This window comes from Vanellus vanellus (assembly GCF_965231255.1).
Source record: "Vanellus vanellus genome assembly, chromosome: Z".
Taxonomy (NCBI): domain Eukaryota; kingdom Metazoa; phylum Chordata; class Aves; order Charadriiformes; family Charadriidae; genus Vanellus; species Vanellus vanellus.
Genome location: NC_138908.1, coordinates 70,829,818 through 70,847,975, shown reverse-complemented (window position 1 = coordinate 70,847,975; position 18,158 = coordinate 70,829,818). Strand labels below are relative to the sequence as shown.

The window sequence follows — 18,158 nt, the reverse complement described above, 5'->3', positions numbered from 1 at the left end:
GAAATGGTTTTATGCTGCCACCGCAGTTTGGTTCATTGCACCTGTATCAGAGCCCGCAGCCAGAGATATTTTGAAACACAGCAGACAGCTTGGTAGAAGCTATTTACAGCCTTGTTATGTTGTCTCTGGTTGCTTAATAGAAAACCTCCAAGAGTTCTCCGTAATAAACAAAAGTAGCTGTGAAATTGTTATGGGGTTTTACATGGCATTTTGAGGATGTTTTCAGAAGCTTTTTCATCCGTATGAGAGATTGTTGGCTCTTTCTGTATTTTTCAAGTTGTCATTTGGCTTTACAAATGCACAATTAGTTGCATCTTAAAGTCACTTGGAGTCCAGTTTTTGGCAGCTGTGATGCACATGTGTTATAATTAGATTCAGTAAAAAATATTCCCAGGCTTAGGGTTTCTTTAAGTAGTAATGAAACTGAAATACTCCCTAGACTTGCACCATTTCAAGAATAATAGGAGAGACTAATCCCGTCATAAGAGCTGTGAACAGAGATCAGCTGGGTAAGACTTGGATACCACCTTTTGAAGGAAAAATTACTGCCTAGGATGAAGACTGCACGATAAACATCTTGCTCAGACAGACTGTCTTTAGTGTGCTTCTGCGCGTGTGTCTTAGGAAAAAGGCTTCTGTCCACCCAGTCTGATGTGCACATGCACACTGGAAGTGCAGGTTCGGAATACCAGAGGTGAAGTCCTGGCTTGCCTCATGTGAGCAGAAGTTTTGCTGCAGGTGGGAGAGAGGGGGACTGGTTGGGGTAGGTGGGAAGGAGCAGTCTGCTATGGTGTGCAGAGCTCATCCTGTTGAAGGCTCATCAGTGTTCTCTCTCCTTTTCATGCTTTACATCTCAAAGGTGCTACCTACTGTCATATTTCCACTTCTGTGCTATATATGACTTTATTTTGGCAGATTATTTAGGATGGCTGCACAGGAAATATTTTTTGTTTTTCATTACTTTCTTTGTAGGGCTGGACTGCAGGCATTTTTTTTCACGCTGTCGGTATTCTTGGGGGGAAAATATCACTTTTTTAGGTGTTGACTTTCAGCATAATCTAGGAGCAAAAAAATATATATGTGACCTGTCAATGTCTGTAAATTTTTAACAGCACAACGTCTCCATACCTGGTGGAAAATTCTCAACTTACACAGCTCATCTGAACACATTGCAGCCATATACCAAATACCAGTTCAGGGTGCGCTGTTCGGCTGCTGACCACTTCTGGAGGTGGAGTGACTGGAGCAGGGTAGAGGAGCACACAACATTGGAAGCCCGTGAGTTTATTTAATTCTTTGGTGATAAAACGTTGAACTTGTGAAGCCATATATTTTTAAATTAGCCATCTAAAATACTAACTTTTTAGTAGATATAGTAAATTGTCTACTGTGCAACTTGAAAAAAAACCCACCTCTTTTTTTTTCTCTTTTAGCTCCTGCAAGAGGACCAGATATCTGGAGAGAGAGAAGTCCTTCCGGAAAAAGTCTAAAAATCTTCTGGAAGGTAGATAGGACACTTAAAGTTTTAAAATATTATATAATTTAACTCTATGAAAAACTATTCCCTTACACGTTTATAAATGAGTGAAGTTTATAGTCAATGAATTGGACTGCTTTTCTTAACTTTTTATAGAACTGTCCATTGAGACAAATACTTTTCCCCAAATGAGGATATTATGAAAGTTTTATAATTTAAACGTTGCACTTAGAACCATTTCACATGAAGAATTAAATTTTTAATACATCCCAGCTGAAAACTAAAAACTTACAAACTCATGTGTTAATTCCTGAAGTCACACTTGAGTAACTTTCTTTTCTGGCTCATAGTCCTATACCGTCATCAGACTACAGGACATTAAATTCACATTATCCTATGTCTTATTTTGTTTATTTCATTTTGGTTTTAATGTGGTCTTTGTCCATTCATAGCCCTTGTCCCTGACTGAAGCCAATGGAAAAATAGTGTCTCATGAAGTGTCCTGTTACCTGCTAGAGACACCACTGGAGTATAAAGAAGTCACCGAACCCTCAAACAGTACTGAGATAAAACTTGGAAAAAACGACTGTGTCATTAGCGTTGTAGCCAAAAATCATGCAGGCTCATCTCCTCCTTCAAGGATAACAAGTGTGGAACTTCCAAGCGGTGAGTGCTCCCAGCAGAGAGCTAAACACCTTCAAAGCTTGAGGAATACCTGGGCGAGTTTGTTTACTGAAAAATAAGCAAGATACATGATTTTTTTTTTGTTTGTGTTTGGTTTCTGGTTTATTTCCCCACCCAGATCTACTGGGTGGGGGAAGAAAAAAATTGCTGCTTTGCTTTTAGGTTAGCAACTCGCCAGTTAATTGTGCTCTCTGCATAAAAGGAGGATGATAGTGTGCAGTCTCTGCAGCTATTTGCACTTTTCTGGAGGCCTCCCAGGAACAACAAGGATGAGGCTTCAAAGCAGTAGTGTCGATCTCTGATGTTTAGGGGGCTCAGTTTATTTGTCTGTGTTCTTGTTGAGACGCTGAAAAGTGTTACATGATAAAGACAATCAGAATAAAGCTTTGGGGGTGTTGTGTGGCTTTTTAAGGGGAGAATTGTCAGTTCAGTGCCTGTGAGCTCTGCAGGAGAATATTAATTGGGCTGGCTGGTAAAGTGTTGGCATCCTTGTGCTGGAAGCCAGTGTTTGAAAAGGAGGTCGGACTTTAACTTCCCAATTAAAGCACTGCCACTCTTGCTGCGGGATTTTGTAAAGGGAAGTAGCTGAGCCAGATAATGATTTTCTGCTCCTAACACTGAGCTTGGGGAGAAGATAATATTGCATGTGGCTATTGAGAGTCCGTGCTGCCCTGCACGCCAGGAAGAGTGCCATCTCCCAAAGCCCAAGCCTTTAGCTCCAGATCTGGCCAATGCATGCAGGCAGGACAGATTTACGCAGCGAGGCCCCCCCTCTGCTTGTTTGCCGGGAGCGTGTATGGTGCTGCTTCTCCTCCCCCACCCAGAGGACAGGTATCACAGTTTCCCATCCTGCAGCTCGGGTTCTGATAAGACAGTGCCAGCGCTCAGAGGCAGAAATGTGCTTTGAGTGAGGTTCATAGTGGGAGAAAAAACAAGTTTGTTTCTGCGTGAAGGAAAACCATTGCTCTTAATGTTTCATGTGCTTCTCCAAAACACCAGTACCTAAAAGTATATTCTTAGTCAGCTCCTTGGAGGGAAAAGCAATTGTGTGGGACAGTTGAATGAATGAAAATGCTGTTATAGCTCTCCTTCAGCAGTGAAAGAATGAGACTCTGGGAGTCGGGGAGGTCTCTGTAATAGGTTTGTGGTGTGGGACAGCTGATGGCAGCTGGAGCTTTCGTTCATTTATAGCTTTCTCTTGGGTGTCTGAGGTTCCCTTTGGTGTTACCCATCTTGTACTCGTTGAAGATGTGCTCCCAAGTTGGTATAGGAATTATCTGAGTCACTGACTGGAGTCATGAAAGATGACTCATTCACTGAACTGGATGACATTTCTGCCCAAACATCTTTTCTGGCTGCTTCCTGTGTACAGTCTGTAAGTGCTTTTAATGGCCGTAAGAGAGCAGTGGCTCTGAAGCTCAAGATGTGCTGAGGTTTTGTGAAAACTGAAAACACAAACAAAGGGCACTCTGCTGTAATTAATTTGTCACTGTGTCTGAAAAGTGCTCTGCAAAGAGTCGGGGCATACAGTCTGGCTGTTACAGGCTCCCCTACCACGGTAGTACTGAAGTGCTAGTAGGCTGCAGCTATAAATACACCAAAATGAGCAGGACTGCCCTGGGTGAATTTCTAGTCATCTGGCTCAGGAAATAAAATTGAGTGTGGTGTATTTAAGCATTTTTTAGAGAGTATGTGCTCACTGTCAGTAAAAAGTCTTTCCTGTAAATAGGAAAATTCAAGCAGTCTAATTAGAAATATGCTGTCTTCCAGCATCATAGAAGTGTAGTTTCACTGGATGCGTAGTAGTTTTTTGGGGAAAAGTTTTGAGAGATTTCTGGAGTTGACTTGCTTGTTTTAATCATGTCTGTCTCTATTGCCATGAGCAAGCTAGAAAAGGATTGTACACTTAGCTGTGTGTTAAGATTATTTAGAAATAGTCCTTCAACATTCACAGCACATCTGTGAGAGTAAAGTTTTCACAGCACTGCTTCTTAAAAACTGCCCTTGCCCCTCAGCCTTCCATAGTTTATGGCTTTAATAACATGAAATAATAGACACAATAGGGAGCATAAATGAGAACACTGAAAAAAGAAAAACTGAAACCCTGAGATTGTTTTTGCAAATCTGCTGTGGGGCCTTTGGAAAACATCCCTTAGCTCAGCGGGGTCCCATCTGATGGAAAGCCATGGAGGGAAGCTGCAGGAACCAGAAGTCGTTCCCAGATCTGATCACTTCAAGGGCAGCTAAACCTCTGATAATAAGAAACAAGAAAAACAGGCTAAAGGCAAAGCTTTTTTTTTTTTTTTTTTTTTTTTTAAATTTACCCTTGGTAGACTGGAGCCTCCATAAAGTTCACCAGGGACTTGACTTTTGCTGTTGATTCTCGGTGAAAAATGGTTGTCTGCCGGGTGAGTGACAGCAAGACACTTTGAAAGAAACACAAAGCAAACTGCTGAAATGACATCAGGAATTTATAGCTGGAGGCTCCTGCCAATTGGTGTCAAGTCAGATTTGAACCTGACATCTGCTGTAAATCCTTACCTTGAAAAAGTGCTTTTTAAGCCAGTCCTGAGCTGCAGCACTTCTTGTCATCATACTTAAAGCTGGCTGAGGGATTTGCTGCAGGCTACGTCTGATTTCCAGCACTCGAGAAAGCATAGATGAGTGCACTGCTTCGAATTTCACAGTATCAGGAGCGCTGCCTCTGGTTCTTAGAAATGACTGCAGTTTATAAAACCTTTGTGCTGTGGCTGGAAGGCTTTCTTCCAGCTTGGACTACAGATAAGTGTCTGCTCTCTGATGGATTTTTGTGTCGTCTTTGTTGCAGACAATGTCAAAACAGATCGGGCTGTGGCAATGGGGAATGGAATTTATATTTCTTGGAATTCTTACCCCAACGTGACCTGTGGCTACATAGTAAAATGGTGTCATTCATCTGGGTCTGAACCCTGTAGTGTGGACTGGCAGAAATTTCTTTCAAATACAACAGATGCAGTGATAAAGTCTGGTAAGTCAGAAGTAATTTTTTGTGAGTCTTTATGGTTGAGAACCTGAGCAGCGAGTGGAATGAGAGCAGCGCCAATGCCATAGGTTGAAGATTGTTGTGTTGCTGTGGGCTTGTGTATATATAAATGGACTCCTTCTTGGTACTGAATTTATTTTAATTCCTTACATAGCATTGCCAAATCCAAATATCAGTCTTGACTTAACTGTTATCATCCTATGTTTATTAACTGTTTTGAAATTACCTCTTCAAGCTATACCCAACAACTTCCTATCTCAGCCTAATGCATAATGGTTAATCTAGGGTTTGGGGTTTTATTTGGATTCTAAACATAAACAGCGCTGCTCAGGATGGGGGAAGACTAATCCGTTGTTTTTACATGAGGCAGATTTTTTTAAGTGTGACCTCCATGTGTTGGCTTGCTGTCAGCAATTGAAATTTCCTGGAACAGGGCACATTCCAGGTCTCTAGATGCTGGTGGGCAGATCAGGGAAATGAAACTCAGCTGTGGTGGGACTAGTAGGAGCAGAAGAGGAAAGAGAGGACCCAAGAAAGATGTAGGATTTTTCTCTGCTGTCTAAAAGGATATATATTTGCTTTTCAGAAGAGTTTAGTATGTAAAGTCTCCATTAGAGAAAACGGCTCGTACAGAGGAAAGTTGGGGGAGAGTGGGACCTGGGAGGGGGGGCAAAATGTTTTCCTGCCTATAATTACAATGCTGTGTACATGCTGTTTTCGTTTGTGCTGACTAGAGCTTGCTTTTTCTAAGCAGACAGTACTATATCTGTCCAACAATGCACTGCTCTAGTCCTCAGCTCTTTCCTGGGATGCTCGTTGCAGCACGTGGTGGGGGTTACCAGGCTGCTAGGGCTGAGCTCAAGCTGGCAAATCCACCACTGCGCTTAGTCCTGCCAGGAGAATCTCTCAGGCTGGACCTGAACTCTTGCAAAACCCACTTGACTTCTCTAGAGTTTCACAGTGGCACCTTCTTTAGAAAAAATCTTGAAAATAGTATACACCTCTGACTTGAGAAAATACCAGGAAGTGGTAAATTATTTACACGTTGTAGTATCAAACACCTATGCCTGCACCACAGACATGTGAAATGGGAATTTGATGACTATCTGTGTTTTGTAAAGTCAGTTCAGGCCTGGAGTTCATTACTAAAGTGCTTTACCATCACTTTTGAGAGTTATCTGAATTTCTTCTGTACTGTTGCTGTAATAAGCCTGGATATTCCAAAATGCATTTGTGTTTCTGAGGAGGAGGCAGGATCTACATGGCTGCTGTGGGAGGAAAGGAAGGGGATTGTTTCTGGTAACTTCAGTTTGTCTTTCCCCATGGAAAGAGCAAATTATGCAATTTGAGTAGCTTGTTTGGAAACCTGTTTGTTTAGAACCAAAAAACTTCTCCAGGAGCTAGATGTGCTTGCTGCTTCTGACCTGCATCTGATGGCATAGCTTTTATAGGAATTACAAGTGAGGATAATATTTATACCTAACACTGTGGTCTAAGACTTTATAATTTTTTAGGACTTATTTATGTAAGTCTGCATCATGGGAAAGCTAAAAACATCACTCTTCATAACAGAAATATTCTTACAGCAATTTTCTTTTCCAGCTCTGTTTAGACCTGGTGTGAGATACAACTTTTCACTGTATGGCTGCAAATCCAGTGGATATCAGTTATTGAAAAACATAACCGGGTATATGAAAGAGCTGCGTAAGTGCACTTTATTGTTCTGGATCTTTACAAAGTGAATTTAGACTGTGTCTATTTTTAGCTCGGTGTTGGCAGAAGACGACTGAGACCAGAATCCCCATGCAGCACTACTGACTTCTGCTTGTTCTCTGTATATAATTGTAATACATTTCTCCGGCCACTTCCAGTTCCCAGCATGCAATAACCCAGTGTTCTCCAGCTTGTGTGGTGGTACAGGCTGTCACATAAGTTTGCTTTGAAGACAGTGGTCTTCAGAGTTGAAGGCACAGGCGTGATTTGAATCACAAGGCTGCGGTCACTTCTGCAGGAGAGGAGGCAACTTTTTGATTTTTCAAGTCAAAGTAAACTTCTGAGCACATTTGGTACAGCTTAGCAAATATACTAAGTGTCCACAACATTTCTGTTTAAAAGCACTTCTTAGACCCGAACTAGATCCTAGAGTACAAGCCACTCGGAGAATTGCACTTGTATTCCCTGCGGTATCAGCCCCGTCTGGGCAACTGCGGTTTGATCCTGGGCTGAGCTTTGCTTGCCTGGAGATGCATTAGTGTCTGAGTGTTTTCTGTTCCCAGGTATCTGCGCGTGACTTTACCCTTTAACATCACACTGTATTGTATTGTAACTACAGCACCCATTTCGCTTTGAAGTTTAATGTGTTTTCTGCTAAAATAGTCTGCTTGGAAAACTGAGCTGCTGACATAATATGAGCCCTTGGAAATGCTGTTGTTTATTTCATTGGTGTGGTTGAAAGTGAGATTAAGGCGATTTTACCAGAAACTCAACTTTCAGCCATTTGTATCTCCATAAAAATCCTTAACAGTTTCCCAGAAGGTTTTCCCATATGTGTTCTCAACAGATTGAAAAGCTTTCAAGGTGACAGGATTAAGACTTTGGGGGACTGAAAATGCATTGAATATGCAGAAGAAACTTGTTAGGAACTGAGAAATGTATTCACTTCGCACAAGAGCATAGATTCATTCTAAAACTTCTGATTTATCTTTGGACATATAACCATCAAGGCAAAAATAGATGCATTCTTAAACATAAGTTTGGCACTGGTAGATCTATGCCAAATATCAGACTATGCTCATGACCATACGCAATATCTGCTGTAAGGCTTTCAGTGGGGTACAGGTATTGGAATAAGGACTTGTGATGCCTGCTAAGAGTAGTTCTTCTAAGCTGAGATAGATTTGCATGGTAGGAATGCAAAGTGTGTTTAACTTGAAGACAAGCTATGAAGTTACGGAGTTAAAGCCTTTAAAAGCTAAGTAATTTGTATGCTCTGAATGTTTATGCTATCTTTTGTTGCAGGAAGAAGGGAATTTACATATATGGGTCTGTAAGAAGGCTGCCCAAGGAGAGATTTTTCTTTCAGCCTCTGTCAGCCTAATACTGCAGTAATTAATAACGAGACCAACATACTTGTATTTTTGTAGTATCACCTACTAAGTCTTTTCACATATTCTTGATAGTGAGGGAAAAGTATTCAGGAAAAAGTTGAAAATGCTAGCCCTGAAATAAAACTGATGAAACACATGGATTCAGCATTTAACAATAAGGTGGTTTCTTACTAGCTTTTTCCTTTGTAATTCCCCCTACAGCTCCAAAACGTGCACCAAATTTTACTGTAGAAGAAACTTCTTCAGATTCTATATTGGTAAAATGGGAAGACATTCCTATTGAAGATTGTCAAGGCTTTTTAGAGGGATATCGACTTTCCTTTGCAAAAGGTGAAAAAGATGCTTTAAAGCCTAGGCTTTCAGAATCAGGTAAATGAAATCTATAGATTTCAACTTCCTTGCTGAAGCTGCTTTTTTTTTAAAATAATTTGATTTCACTTTAAAAAAAGATGCTTTAATCATAATTAAGTTGCATTACTCACTGGCATAATTGGCCCCTGATATGTAACAAAGGTATTTGAAATAATCAGCTCCTTGTGCGATTAGCACAGTTGTTTTATAATATAAGGCAAAAGTCAGAGAAAACCCTGTCCCACTGAGGCCATAAAGCTATGCAGTGACTAAGTGGCAATGTGACACACTGCCCTGTGTACAGTTACCCTGGGTTGACGAGGCATGGGGGAGGTTACGTGGCTATATTTAAAGGGGTATATTCTTCCAGTGCCCATCTTGTACGGATATCTCTGCACAGAACTGAAAGCTGACTCACGTTAACATAAGAGGACGGGCAGGAGTGTGAGAAACCGAAGGCAGTCTGCAGCAACAGCACACTCCTGTGCTGTTTGGTGCTGCTGATGCAAACAGCATTGCGAGGATGCTTTGTTTCAGTTTTCCTTTACACAGATTGTTCTTCAGGTTTCCTATGCTGACTTAAAGAAAGTCTTGCTATCAGCTGAGGCTGTCTTTGTGAATCCTTTCTTACAAAGTTATGCTTTTCTTACTGCTTCCAAACAAACAGGGAATCCAGAACTTAAAGTTAAGAATATCACTGACTTAACAAAGAAGTCTTTGAAAATACTTGATCTTCAAGGCAAAACAAGTTACCAACTGGACCTACAAGCCTACACTGCTGGTGGGTTGAGCCCCCCAAACAGCCTCTACGTGGTGACAAAGGAGGACTGTAAGTTGAATATCTCCCTTCATTAATAGTCTTCAGCACAAAGGCTGTACAATGTATATAAAGCTGAGCATTTTTTTTATTCCAGGTCCCCTTTAGGTAGTTTGGGCCTACAGTCTAATTTTTAATTTTTTAATTGGTTATGTTTAAGTAACAAAATTGGTACAGTTCAGGGTGAGGAAAAGATCCCTTCCTATTACAGCTGCCTTGTAGTTCACGGTAATGTACGCAAGAAAAATGACTTCTATACAACTACTAAATTTGGTGGAGTCTGAACTTAGTCTTCTCAAGCAGCTAGTTGTTTTTGTCAGGTTTCCCATGATGAGTATCTGCTATTGCATGGTGGGAAGGAAGACATACTGGAAATATTTACCAGTTTCAGAATTATAAACAGATGCCTCTCTGCTTTGAATTCAGTTTTATTGATCCCCTGACAGAAACAAACCCAGAAAGATAGTTAGAAAAAAAATATTGACTTTAGGGAATGAGAAAAAAAAAAAAAGAATTTCATATGAAAGACTAAACACTGAGGTGAAACTAAAATACACAAAAGATCAAACTTGAGGCACTTAACATCAATGGAAGAAGGCAGCAGGAATGTATCGGAGCTAAACCCTGGGGAGCAGAAGTATTGTAAACCATATAAAAGGCAGGGCAGTTTGTGCAATGAGTTGTTGGCCTATAAGAGCCATTACTAGAGATTTGGCCAGCTCAAGTAACCTGAAAATGCAATTCCAGTCCTTACTGAGAACAGAATTACAGTGGCAATCAGTCTTGTGTTGCACATGAGGCCTTTCGCAATTAAGCAATCAGAGAGAAGATTCTGCTGATTCCTGTAGTTATCACTGAATCAGCTCTGTTTATGGATGGACTTTTGCCCTTCCAGCAAAGGGGAAGTGTATGGTATAGGTCACTGTTTGCAGACTGCTGTTAGAGGGGTTTAATGAAATGGTCTCTCATCTGTAGGAGTGTTAGAAAAGGCATAAAACTTGCTGGTAATTTTGGATATATGTTTACTGTCTTTTTTCATCCCCCAGCTGTAGGATTAATCATTGCAATTCTCATCCCCGTGGCAGTGGTTGTACTGCTTGGAGTGGTGGCAAGCATCTTCTGCTACCGAAAGAGGGAATGGTAAATGCTTGCATTCGGTTCTGATCTTTTCCTGGATATGCTTGCTTCAGTGCTGGAGTTTTCCATGATTTTAGTTACTCTTTGTTTTCTCTAATTACCCAAAGATGTCAGTGGGCTTTGTTGGGTGGGTGGCAAAAACACATTGTAGAAAGTGAGGGAGAAATTGAGCTGGAGAGAGGTCAGAGTGAGGAATGCAGAAAGGTTTTGCAGGAGCCTGTCTCCCAGTGAGCACTGTTTATAAATAGTTCCCAAATGGAAATAAGCTGGCGACATACTATAATTTGTGAGCCATCCACAAACACTCAGGTAGACATCTCATCTTCAGCTTTTCATAAACGTGGCATATCAAGTTCCCAAGTTTAAAAAAAAAAAAAAAAAAACAAAAAACCACTTTGCTGTTTTTTCCATTAAATAGTCAGTGAAAGTGTAACACACTAAATCTTTGTGCCAGATGTCTTCAGTATTCTAAGTTAAAGGAAAATGTCCTGATTCCTTTGTGTATTCGCCATCTGTTTCAGGGCTTGGTGACTTTTAAAAGTTTGTTCTTTTCTCTTTAAAGGATTAAAGAAACATTTTATCCAGAGATCCCGAATCCTGAGAACAGTAAGGCACTGCAGTTTCAGAAGAACATCTGTGAGGTAATACTCATTTTAAATCTAGTATTTTAAACTTTTGAAAGATATGGTGAGTAAGGAGTTTTTAAACTTTGAGTCTTCTGCTCCAGTTGTAGAAGAAGCTCTGTGGCAGGGAAGAACAGAACAAGGTACTGAGTAACTTTTGTCAGGTGGTATCTAGAGCTTTCTTGTTAATGTGGTTACTTGCAATGTTTGAACTAGGAAAGAACTGCTGCATTCCTCTCCTCACGCACTAATGAGAAGTGTCAGTACATGAAAACGATGTGGGAGTAATGTACCCATCTTTGTCGTAGCATTAGGAGAAGCAGAAAGTGTGGAGAAGTGTACATGCGGTATCCCCAATCTCCTGGTAGACGTAGTAGCTGGAACTGGGCACAACATTTAAACAGCCTTGTGGAAGTTGTGATATGGTGAAAGAGTTCTTAAACACTGGAGTCTCTTTAAGATTGCTGGAGTCTCTTTAAGTTGGCTAAAATACTTTTAACAGTAACATGTGATGAGCCAGATGATGAGAACTAAAACACTTTTTTTTTTATATTGTGCTAATGGCAGTGGGATTAATGCAAGCCACAAGCCAACATACTGGTTTAATTTGGACAAGTCGTTGCTTTCAGGATTTCCAGGTCATTTGGCTTAGTCTCTCCCCCTTCTCCTTTTTATCGCTTCAGGGGAATAAGATGCTTAAAACACTGGAAATGAACCCATGCACCCCCAATAGTGTTGAAGTGGTGGAAACACGGTCTGCGGCTCCCAAGATTGAAGACACAGAGATGATGTCCCCAGCTGCAGACACCACTGTGCCTGAAGATGGCTCTGACTCAGAAACGGAGAACCATGTGGTCGTGTCCTACTGCCCCCCTATCATTGAAGAGGAGATCTCAAATCCCCCTATGGATGAACCTGTGGGGTCATCTCAGGTGGTTTACATTGACATCCAATCAATGTATCAGCCTCAAATTAAACCAGAGGAGGAGCCAGACATAGACTTAGTGACTACAGCAGGCTATAAGCCACAAATGCAGCTGCCTATCAGTGCTCTGAAAATAGAGAGTCACTCACCTGCGGAGGAAGAATTGGATAAAACTGCAGGTTACAGACCTCAAGCAAACACAAATGCCTGGAATGTGGACACTCCAGACTCTCCTGGATCAGTTGAAAGCAACAATGAAAATGCATCTTTTGGTAGCCCATGCTCCATTAATTCCCGACAGTTTCTGCTTCCCCCAAAAGATGATGAAGACTCTCCCAAACCCAGTAACATAGGGTGGTCCTTTACACACTTTTTTCAGAACAAACCAAATGATTAACAGTGAGTCCTTGTTGCACCTGAACCTGCCTTCTAAATAAGCTCTTATTCCTGATGTTGTAAAAAAAGGAAGAAGAAAAGTGCAAAAGGCATGAATTATTCTTGGAGACAGTCAGCAGAGGTTCTAGTGAGCTGAATGTTACCATGTTTGAGTTAGCAAAAGTGTTAATGTTCCATTTTAATAGAGGCCAAGAGGCCAAAGATGTAACAATTTAGTTATTACTGTAGTGAAATATGTCGGATATAAGGGGTATTGAGTTTAGAGCTCCTGATACTCATAGTCAAAGAACTCTGCCTACCTTCACATAGTGCTCCAAGATTACTATGGTGTCATGCAATTTATAACTTCAAAAGATTGCTTTGCTTTGTTGTAGTTGTTTTCAACTGTGCATACTCAAATGATGCAGCCCCAACCAGTTTCCTTATTGAAGGTTTCATTTATCATAAACCTCAGCCTAACACATGGAAATGATGTGGTTGGAAAACCTTGAGATCTTTTAACTAGTTATAAACTAAGAACAAATGAGAGTGCTATTTTTTTTTTCTTCCCCCATACAGAAAGGTATTGTCATTGTTTAACACTTCTGAAGCAATGGCCTTTCAAAACTGTTGCTTTTTAACTAGACACTAGTTTCTGTACCTACTGTACAATGTTTATTCAATTGTTTGACTCAGGGGTACAAACTTGGGGAAAAAAAGTGTAACACTGATTTAAACCTCAACAAGAACTGCATAAAGTTTAAAACTTTTTTTTTTTTAAAAAACTTAGAATGCTCTATATTTTTTCTATTCTTTGGTTAAGGAGTTAATCTTTCCTAATGTATTGCACTAATGCATTTTGTAATTCAGAGCTTTAGCTCCAGATCTGCAGCTTCAAAGTGGTACAGTACTCCATTTGCTCCCAGTGTTCAGCAGTCTTTGCACTATACAGTAATGTAAGCCATGGGGAAATCTCTGTATACTAGAATTAACTGTCCAAGCAGTTTGGCACGCAAAATTAGAGGTAGTAATACTAGTTGCTCTTTGGATGGTCTTTCTTGTATTAGCTTTGCCACCTGCTGGCTGGCTGCTCTCCAGCATCAACCCAACAGGACCTTCTCTACAAATCCTACCTGGGAGTACAAGGTGGGATTTCTCTATTTCCAGGGAGAAACCCAAGGAGGTTTTAGTGCCGCTTATTCTACCTCTCCTTTACCTGACATGTGATGCGAAGAAAGCTTAAAGGATGTTTGTTTGTGTGCTTAATGGAGTGTTCAGAAAAATCATTTTTGAAAATGCTTGTTTTCACATATGCATCTCTGGGCAGCTGTGATTGTAACACTTCACTGTGTAAACTTCACACTGTGGCACACATGAATTTCACTAGCTTAACAGGAGAAAGTGCTTTCTAACTCACCTGTTCCTTACTGTAAAACACAGTGGTGAGAGGTCAAATGTTAAAGGGCTTGATCAAAAAGGGTCTACCATAATGTCCTAACTGAATCTTTATTTTATAGATTTCAGTTTCCTTAGCTACTTTGTGGGTTTTTGAATAAATAAATCGGAGGAGTGGTTTTCTAAACAAGATCCCAAAACAGATAAGGAGGCCGAATTGGCTGAGCTGCTAGTTGTGAAAGTGTGAGAGCAGACCAGGAGGATGGCTAGCTTGCCATGCATTTGGTCTCCAAACCACATAATCTGGCCATCAAAATAAAACTAAGCATTCGGTTAAACCTAATCACAGCAACGGGTGGAGCAGTATCAGATGTTGGTATGTCTCTGCCATCTCCATGATGTAAAAATACAGAGGGATTTCAAAACTGGCAAAAAGGCAAAACACTAAATAGCATCCAAATCATCATCAGCAAAACTGCCTGTGTGTGCCTCCTGGAAGAGTGAACTGGGACAACTGTAAAAATAGATCTGCATGCAGACCTGACAGAGTGCAAGGTGTGTCTGAAAGAACAGAAAGTGCAGATAGGATTCTGCTTTTGAGGTGGAATCTTGGAATTAGCAGAGCTGCCAGAGGGAAGACAGGCGGGCAGTGCAAAGAGCTGATGTCCATCTGTCGCCAGCCATCATCGCAAGAAAAAGTTTCATGCCTAATCTATTACTGCCTATTAATCAGACCATTAAACTAATACATAAAAGGATGCAGTTCTGCCCTTTGTGCTTGATAGCTGGAGGTGGCTAAATCCTAATAGTAACAAGCCTTTCTCACAGTATCTCTTTTAGAGCAGATTTCTTTTCACTAGTGCAGATTTGGCTTAATGCATTTATCTCCTAAGATGAATTAATAGCCATATGCTTTTAATTGAAAGCAGAAGATGTCACGGACAGAGTGTATGGGTAGTTTGGGTTTTTTACGGAGCAGTTTCTCAGTGCAGAGCAGCAATCAGTATTGTATGGTGATCCGAACAAAAAAACCCTCTGTAGCGGAATAGCTGCTGATGAAGAGTAACTGTGCTTTCATATGGCTGTGTACTGCAAGAAACAAAACCAAACTGAAGTTTGAGAGTACTAACAATTTTTAATTTGGCAGACAGGAAGCCAGGGCAGCTGCAGAGAACTCACTGAGCTCGCAGGGAGCAGCCTAACACCCTTCACAGTGCTCCCACGGTGAATCACTTAAACACAAGCATCAGGTTTTCCTTTGTGCTGCTCTTCCTGCTCAGTAAAGGCAACAGCATTTTAAATTGCTCCATTTCGTAGTGATTAGGTAGGGGAAAGGTTGGCAAATACAGGGTCTATATATCTCATCTAATTATCCATCGCTTTTTCTTTTTTTTTTTTAAACTTTGACTATATATTTGATTTGACTGGTGTTCTGACTTCCAGGACGTAGGGCAGAAGAGTCCTGTTAATAGCAACGGCTTACCATACACATCGTCTTGTATCAGTAGCAGAAGAGTGGGGCGAATGGGGGAGAGACACAGGATTATGCAGTATATGTAGCACCATTTACTGTTGCTTAATGGTTATGATCCAATAAGCAGTTTTCATTCCAGCACTTGAAAGCTCAGCTGCTTCACCTCTGTGGTTTCCTTTGAGCCCATTCAGTGCTGCCTGTGAGGACTCCTTTCAAATGCCTATCTTAAAACTTCAGCAGCGAATCCAAATACAAGATGGGTAGTGGGAAGTTGTGTGCTAATTTAGTGATTATGTGAAGACACCCCTACGTGCATGGAACAGTAAAAATGAGTGACGAGGACTGTCAGGGAATGGAGTTACTTTCTAAGCCCAAGTGCCATGTGAAACCAGGGAAGCATCTTTAGGAATGTGTTCATACCAAATTCACTTTCAAAGCATGGTGCTGTTTAGCCTCTAAATGCATTGATAACAATTGTAAGACTAAAACTTTGGGCTTCAAAGCAGATCAGACTCCTTGTACTAGTGCCTTTGGGCTTCCTGGTGAGCCTCTTCAGTCAAATTGTTTCTCAAAAATGTATTAGGAAACTTAAAGTACTGCATTTCCTAAGCATCTTTTTCTGAAAGATCTTATTCCTTTATTGAACATCTATTTTGTTTTAGTTCTCTTGGCTTTTTGCTTTTTTCCTAGAAGACTAGAAAGTTCAGCTTTTGAAAAAACAAAACTCACAAAAAAGGAAAACCAGTTTCCAGAAGGGATATGACCAGAAGGGATTGTGTCCAAAACACTGTTACTCCTAACTCAGTGCTTCAATCCCCCAGTTGGATCAGTGTTCAGAGATGTAGGCTGTTAATGCCAAGCAATTTCTTTCCGAAGTACATGATCGGTGCTGCTGCTTTTTATTTTTGAGCCATGCCTGTCATATGTGACAATTTGGGGTTTGTAATGGATTTTTGTACTGTTCGCTGTATGCGTGGAACATCAATCACGTTTGATGTAACATCGTGCACTCTCCTCTTTGACACATTCATTATTTTTGTTGTTCTGACATGCCAAGGGGATCTGGGATCTTGGGTTTGTATGTTAAATTTTGGGATGGTAGGTCTGCATGTGATATACCTCACAGAACTACTAGTTAATCAACAAAATAGTAAGTTATCAACAAAATAGTAAGCTAACACTACAGGCAGGCAGTGAATTACCTCCCCTGCTATGCAGTGGTTGCATAGGCAGACTTAGGACCCAATGACTGACATTTGCTGTGGTAGCTGTCTTTATTATTTGTAGTTGCTGCTTTCATGGATAAACCATTTCCAAAGGGAACCAGTAGCTGTGTTGTCCGTCACGGCACAATTGGCAAATACGCCATGTTTCTTCGTCTTTGGTTTATGTGGGGGACCAGAGCTTTCCTCTGCTGGGAACACGGCAGCAGCAAGCTCCTGCTGACCTCCAGTTTTAGGCTGCTCTGAAGAGGCATGTTCAAGATGCCTTTCGGTTTTTTTGATACGTTCAGCTGGCTGAAGCGTAGGGCTGTGGCATTTCCTGCGATCTTGTCCTCCAGGACACTCAGTTGAACGTGAATAGTAGCAAAAACGAAGGCAATTGGATGCGTTGGAGGGAGAAGGTGTTCACTCTGAAAAGGCAATGAGAATTCGTGTGCTCTATTTTTAGACAAATATCGCTTTGTAAATAGAATATTTGTATACCTACAAGTAGATAGAAATATAGTAAAAGAATTTGAAATACATAGGAAAAATGTAACATTTAAAGAATCAGATTGCTAACAAGGCTCCATGTACCATAAACCTATCAAGAGCTTCCCATGTAAATATAATCTTCTGTCCCACCACAGACTTTGATGAAGACTTCAGTGCAAATGGCATTAATATTTTTAACACTAAGAAAGTCCTAACCCCATATGCACATAATGTGCTTACATCATTTTGTACCTAGGTGCATATTGCAGAGGAAGTTGGCCTGCAGTTCCCAAAGTGATTTTTTTTCGGAGCCCTGTACTTGAATAGATGCCTTCCGAGATGCGGTTTCGTCTAGAGGAAACAGCTGCCGCCTGCGCTCCTCCCGACACACTGCACGGAGTTTGTGCTGCTGCGCGTTAAGCCGTGCCCTGTGTGGCTGATGCTCGGACAGGCAGTTGGCAAGATTTGTTGTTGGCTTTTTCTTTGCCTTTTCTTTAGCAAGCCTGGAAACACAGTCCCAGACCCCAAATGCCAGACACGGGTTCAGAAATGTTGGAGTGTTTAAAAACTAATTTCCTCGTGCTTAGGCCTGTCTTAAATTTTTAAGTATCCCCTTAGAAGCTGGAAAACAGTTTCTTCCATAACAATTTTCTTTCTTCTCCTCCCCCCTTTATATAACTCTGGATTTTCCCCAGTGTTTCTAAGATCGCCAGTGTTTGTTTCCTTTTTGCATGTTATGCAAACAAACCTCAGATGATATTGGCAGGGGTTTTTGTAACTTTACAAGTTGTCCCAGAGTGCATGACAATACTTTTTCCCCACAAAAACGTCTATTGATTCCTCTGCTGCTGCAACAAAAAGATTTCCAGAGAACTTTTGTGTTCCAGAGGCCAGGGGCTCAGCATCCGCAGGCAGGTGAGCTGGTGTAGTGGCAGGGCGCTGCATGAGAGGATGGGGTTAACCCTGTTCCTTGTGCCAGCACTGCTCGGGTGACTTTGTGGTGCGCCAGAGCAGATGGCATCCTTACTTTTTAATGTGATACCCAGAAGAATCTCTAGGTAGGTTTTTGGATGG

The 18,158-nt window shown here is 41.0% G+C and overlaps 1 protein-coding gene across 1 annotated transcript in view; it reads left to right on the top strand.

Annotated features, from left to right (window-relative positions):
• LOC309683403 (leukemia inhibitory factor receptor-like) overlaps positions 1-13,742 on the top strand; it is a gene marked incomplete at its 5' end in the record, with an annotated part of 28,723 nt that extends 14,981 nt beyond the window's left edge. Inside the window, 10 exons of the mRNA XM_082497678.1 lie at positions 1,113-1,278; positions 1,434-1,504; positions 1,930-2,143; positions 4,989-5,168; positions 6,786-6,887; positions 8,492-8,659; positions 9,309-9,470; positions 10,505-10,598; positions 11,158-11,236; positions 11,902-13,742. Coding sequence (XP_082353804.1) covers positions 1,113-1,278; positions 1,434-1,504; positions 1,930-2,143; positions 4,989-5,168; positions 6,786-6,887; positions 8,492-8,659; positions 9,309-9,470; positions 10,505-10,598; positions 11,158-11,236; positions 11,902-12,540 — 1,875 coding nt within the window. The 3' untranslated portion in view covers positions 12,541-13,742. The remainder of the gene's footprint in view (positions 1-1,112; positions 1,279-1,433; positions 1,505-1,929; positions 2,144-4,988; positions 5,169-6,785; positions 6,888-8,491; positions 8,660-9,308; positions 9,471-10,504; positions 10,599-11,157; positions 11,237-11,901) is intronic.
• Positions 13,743-18,158: the final 4,416 nt, after the last annotated feature.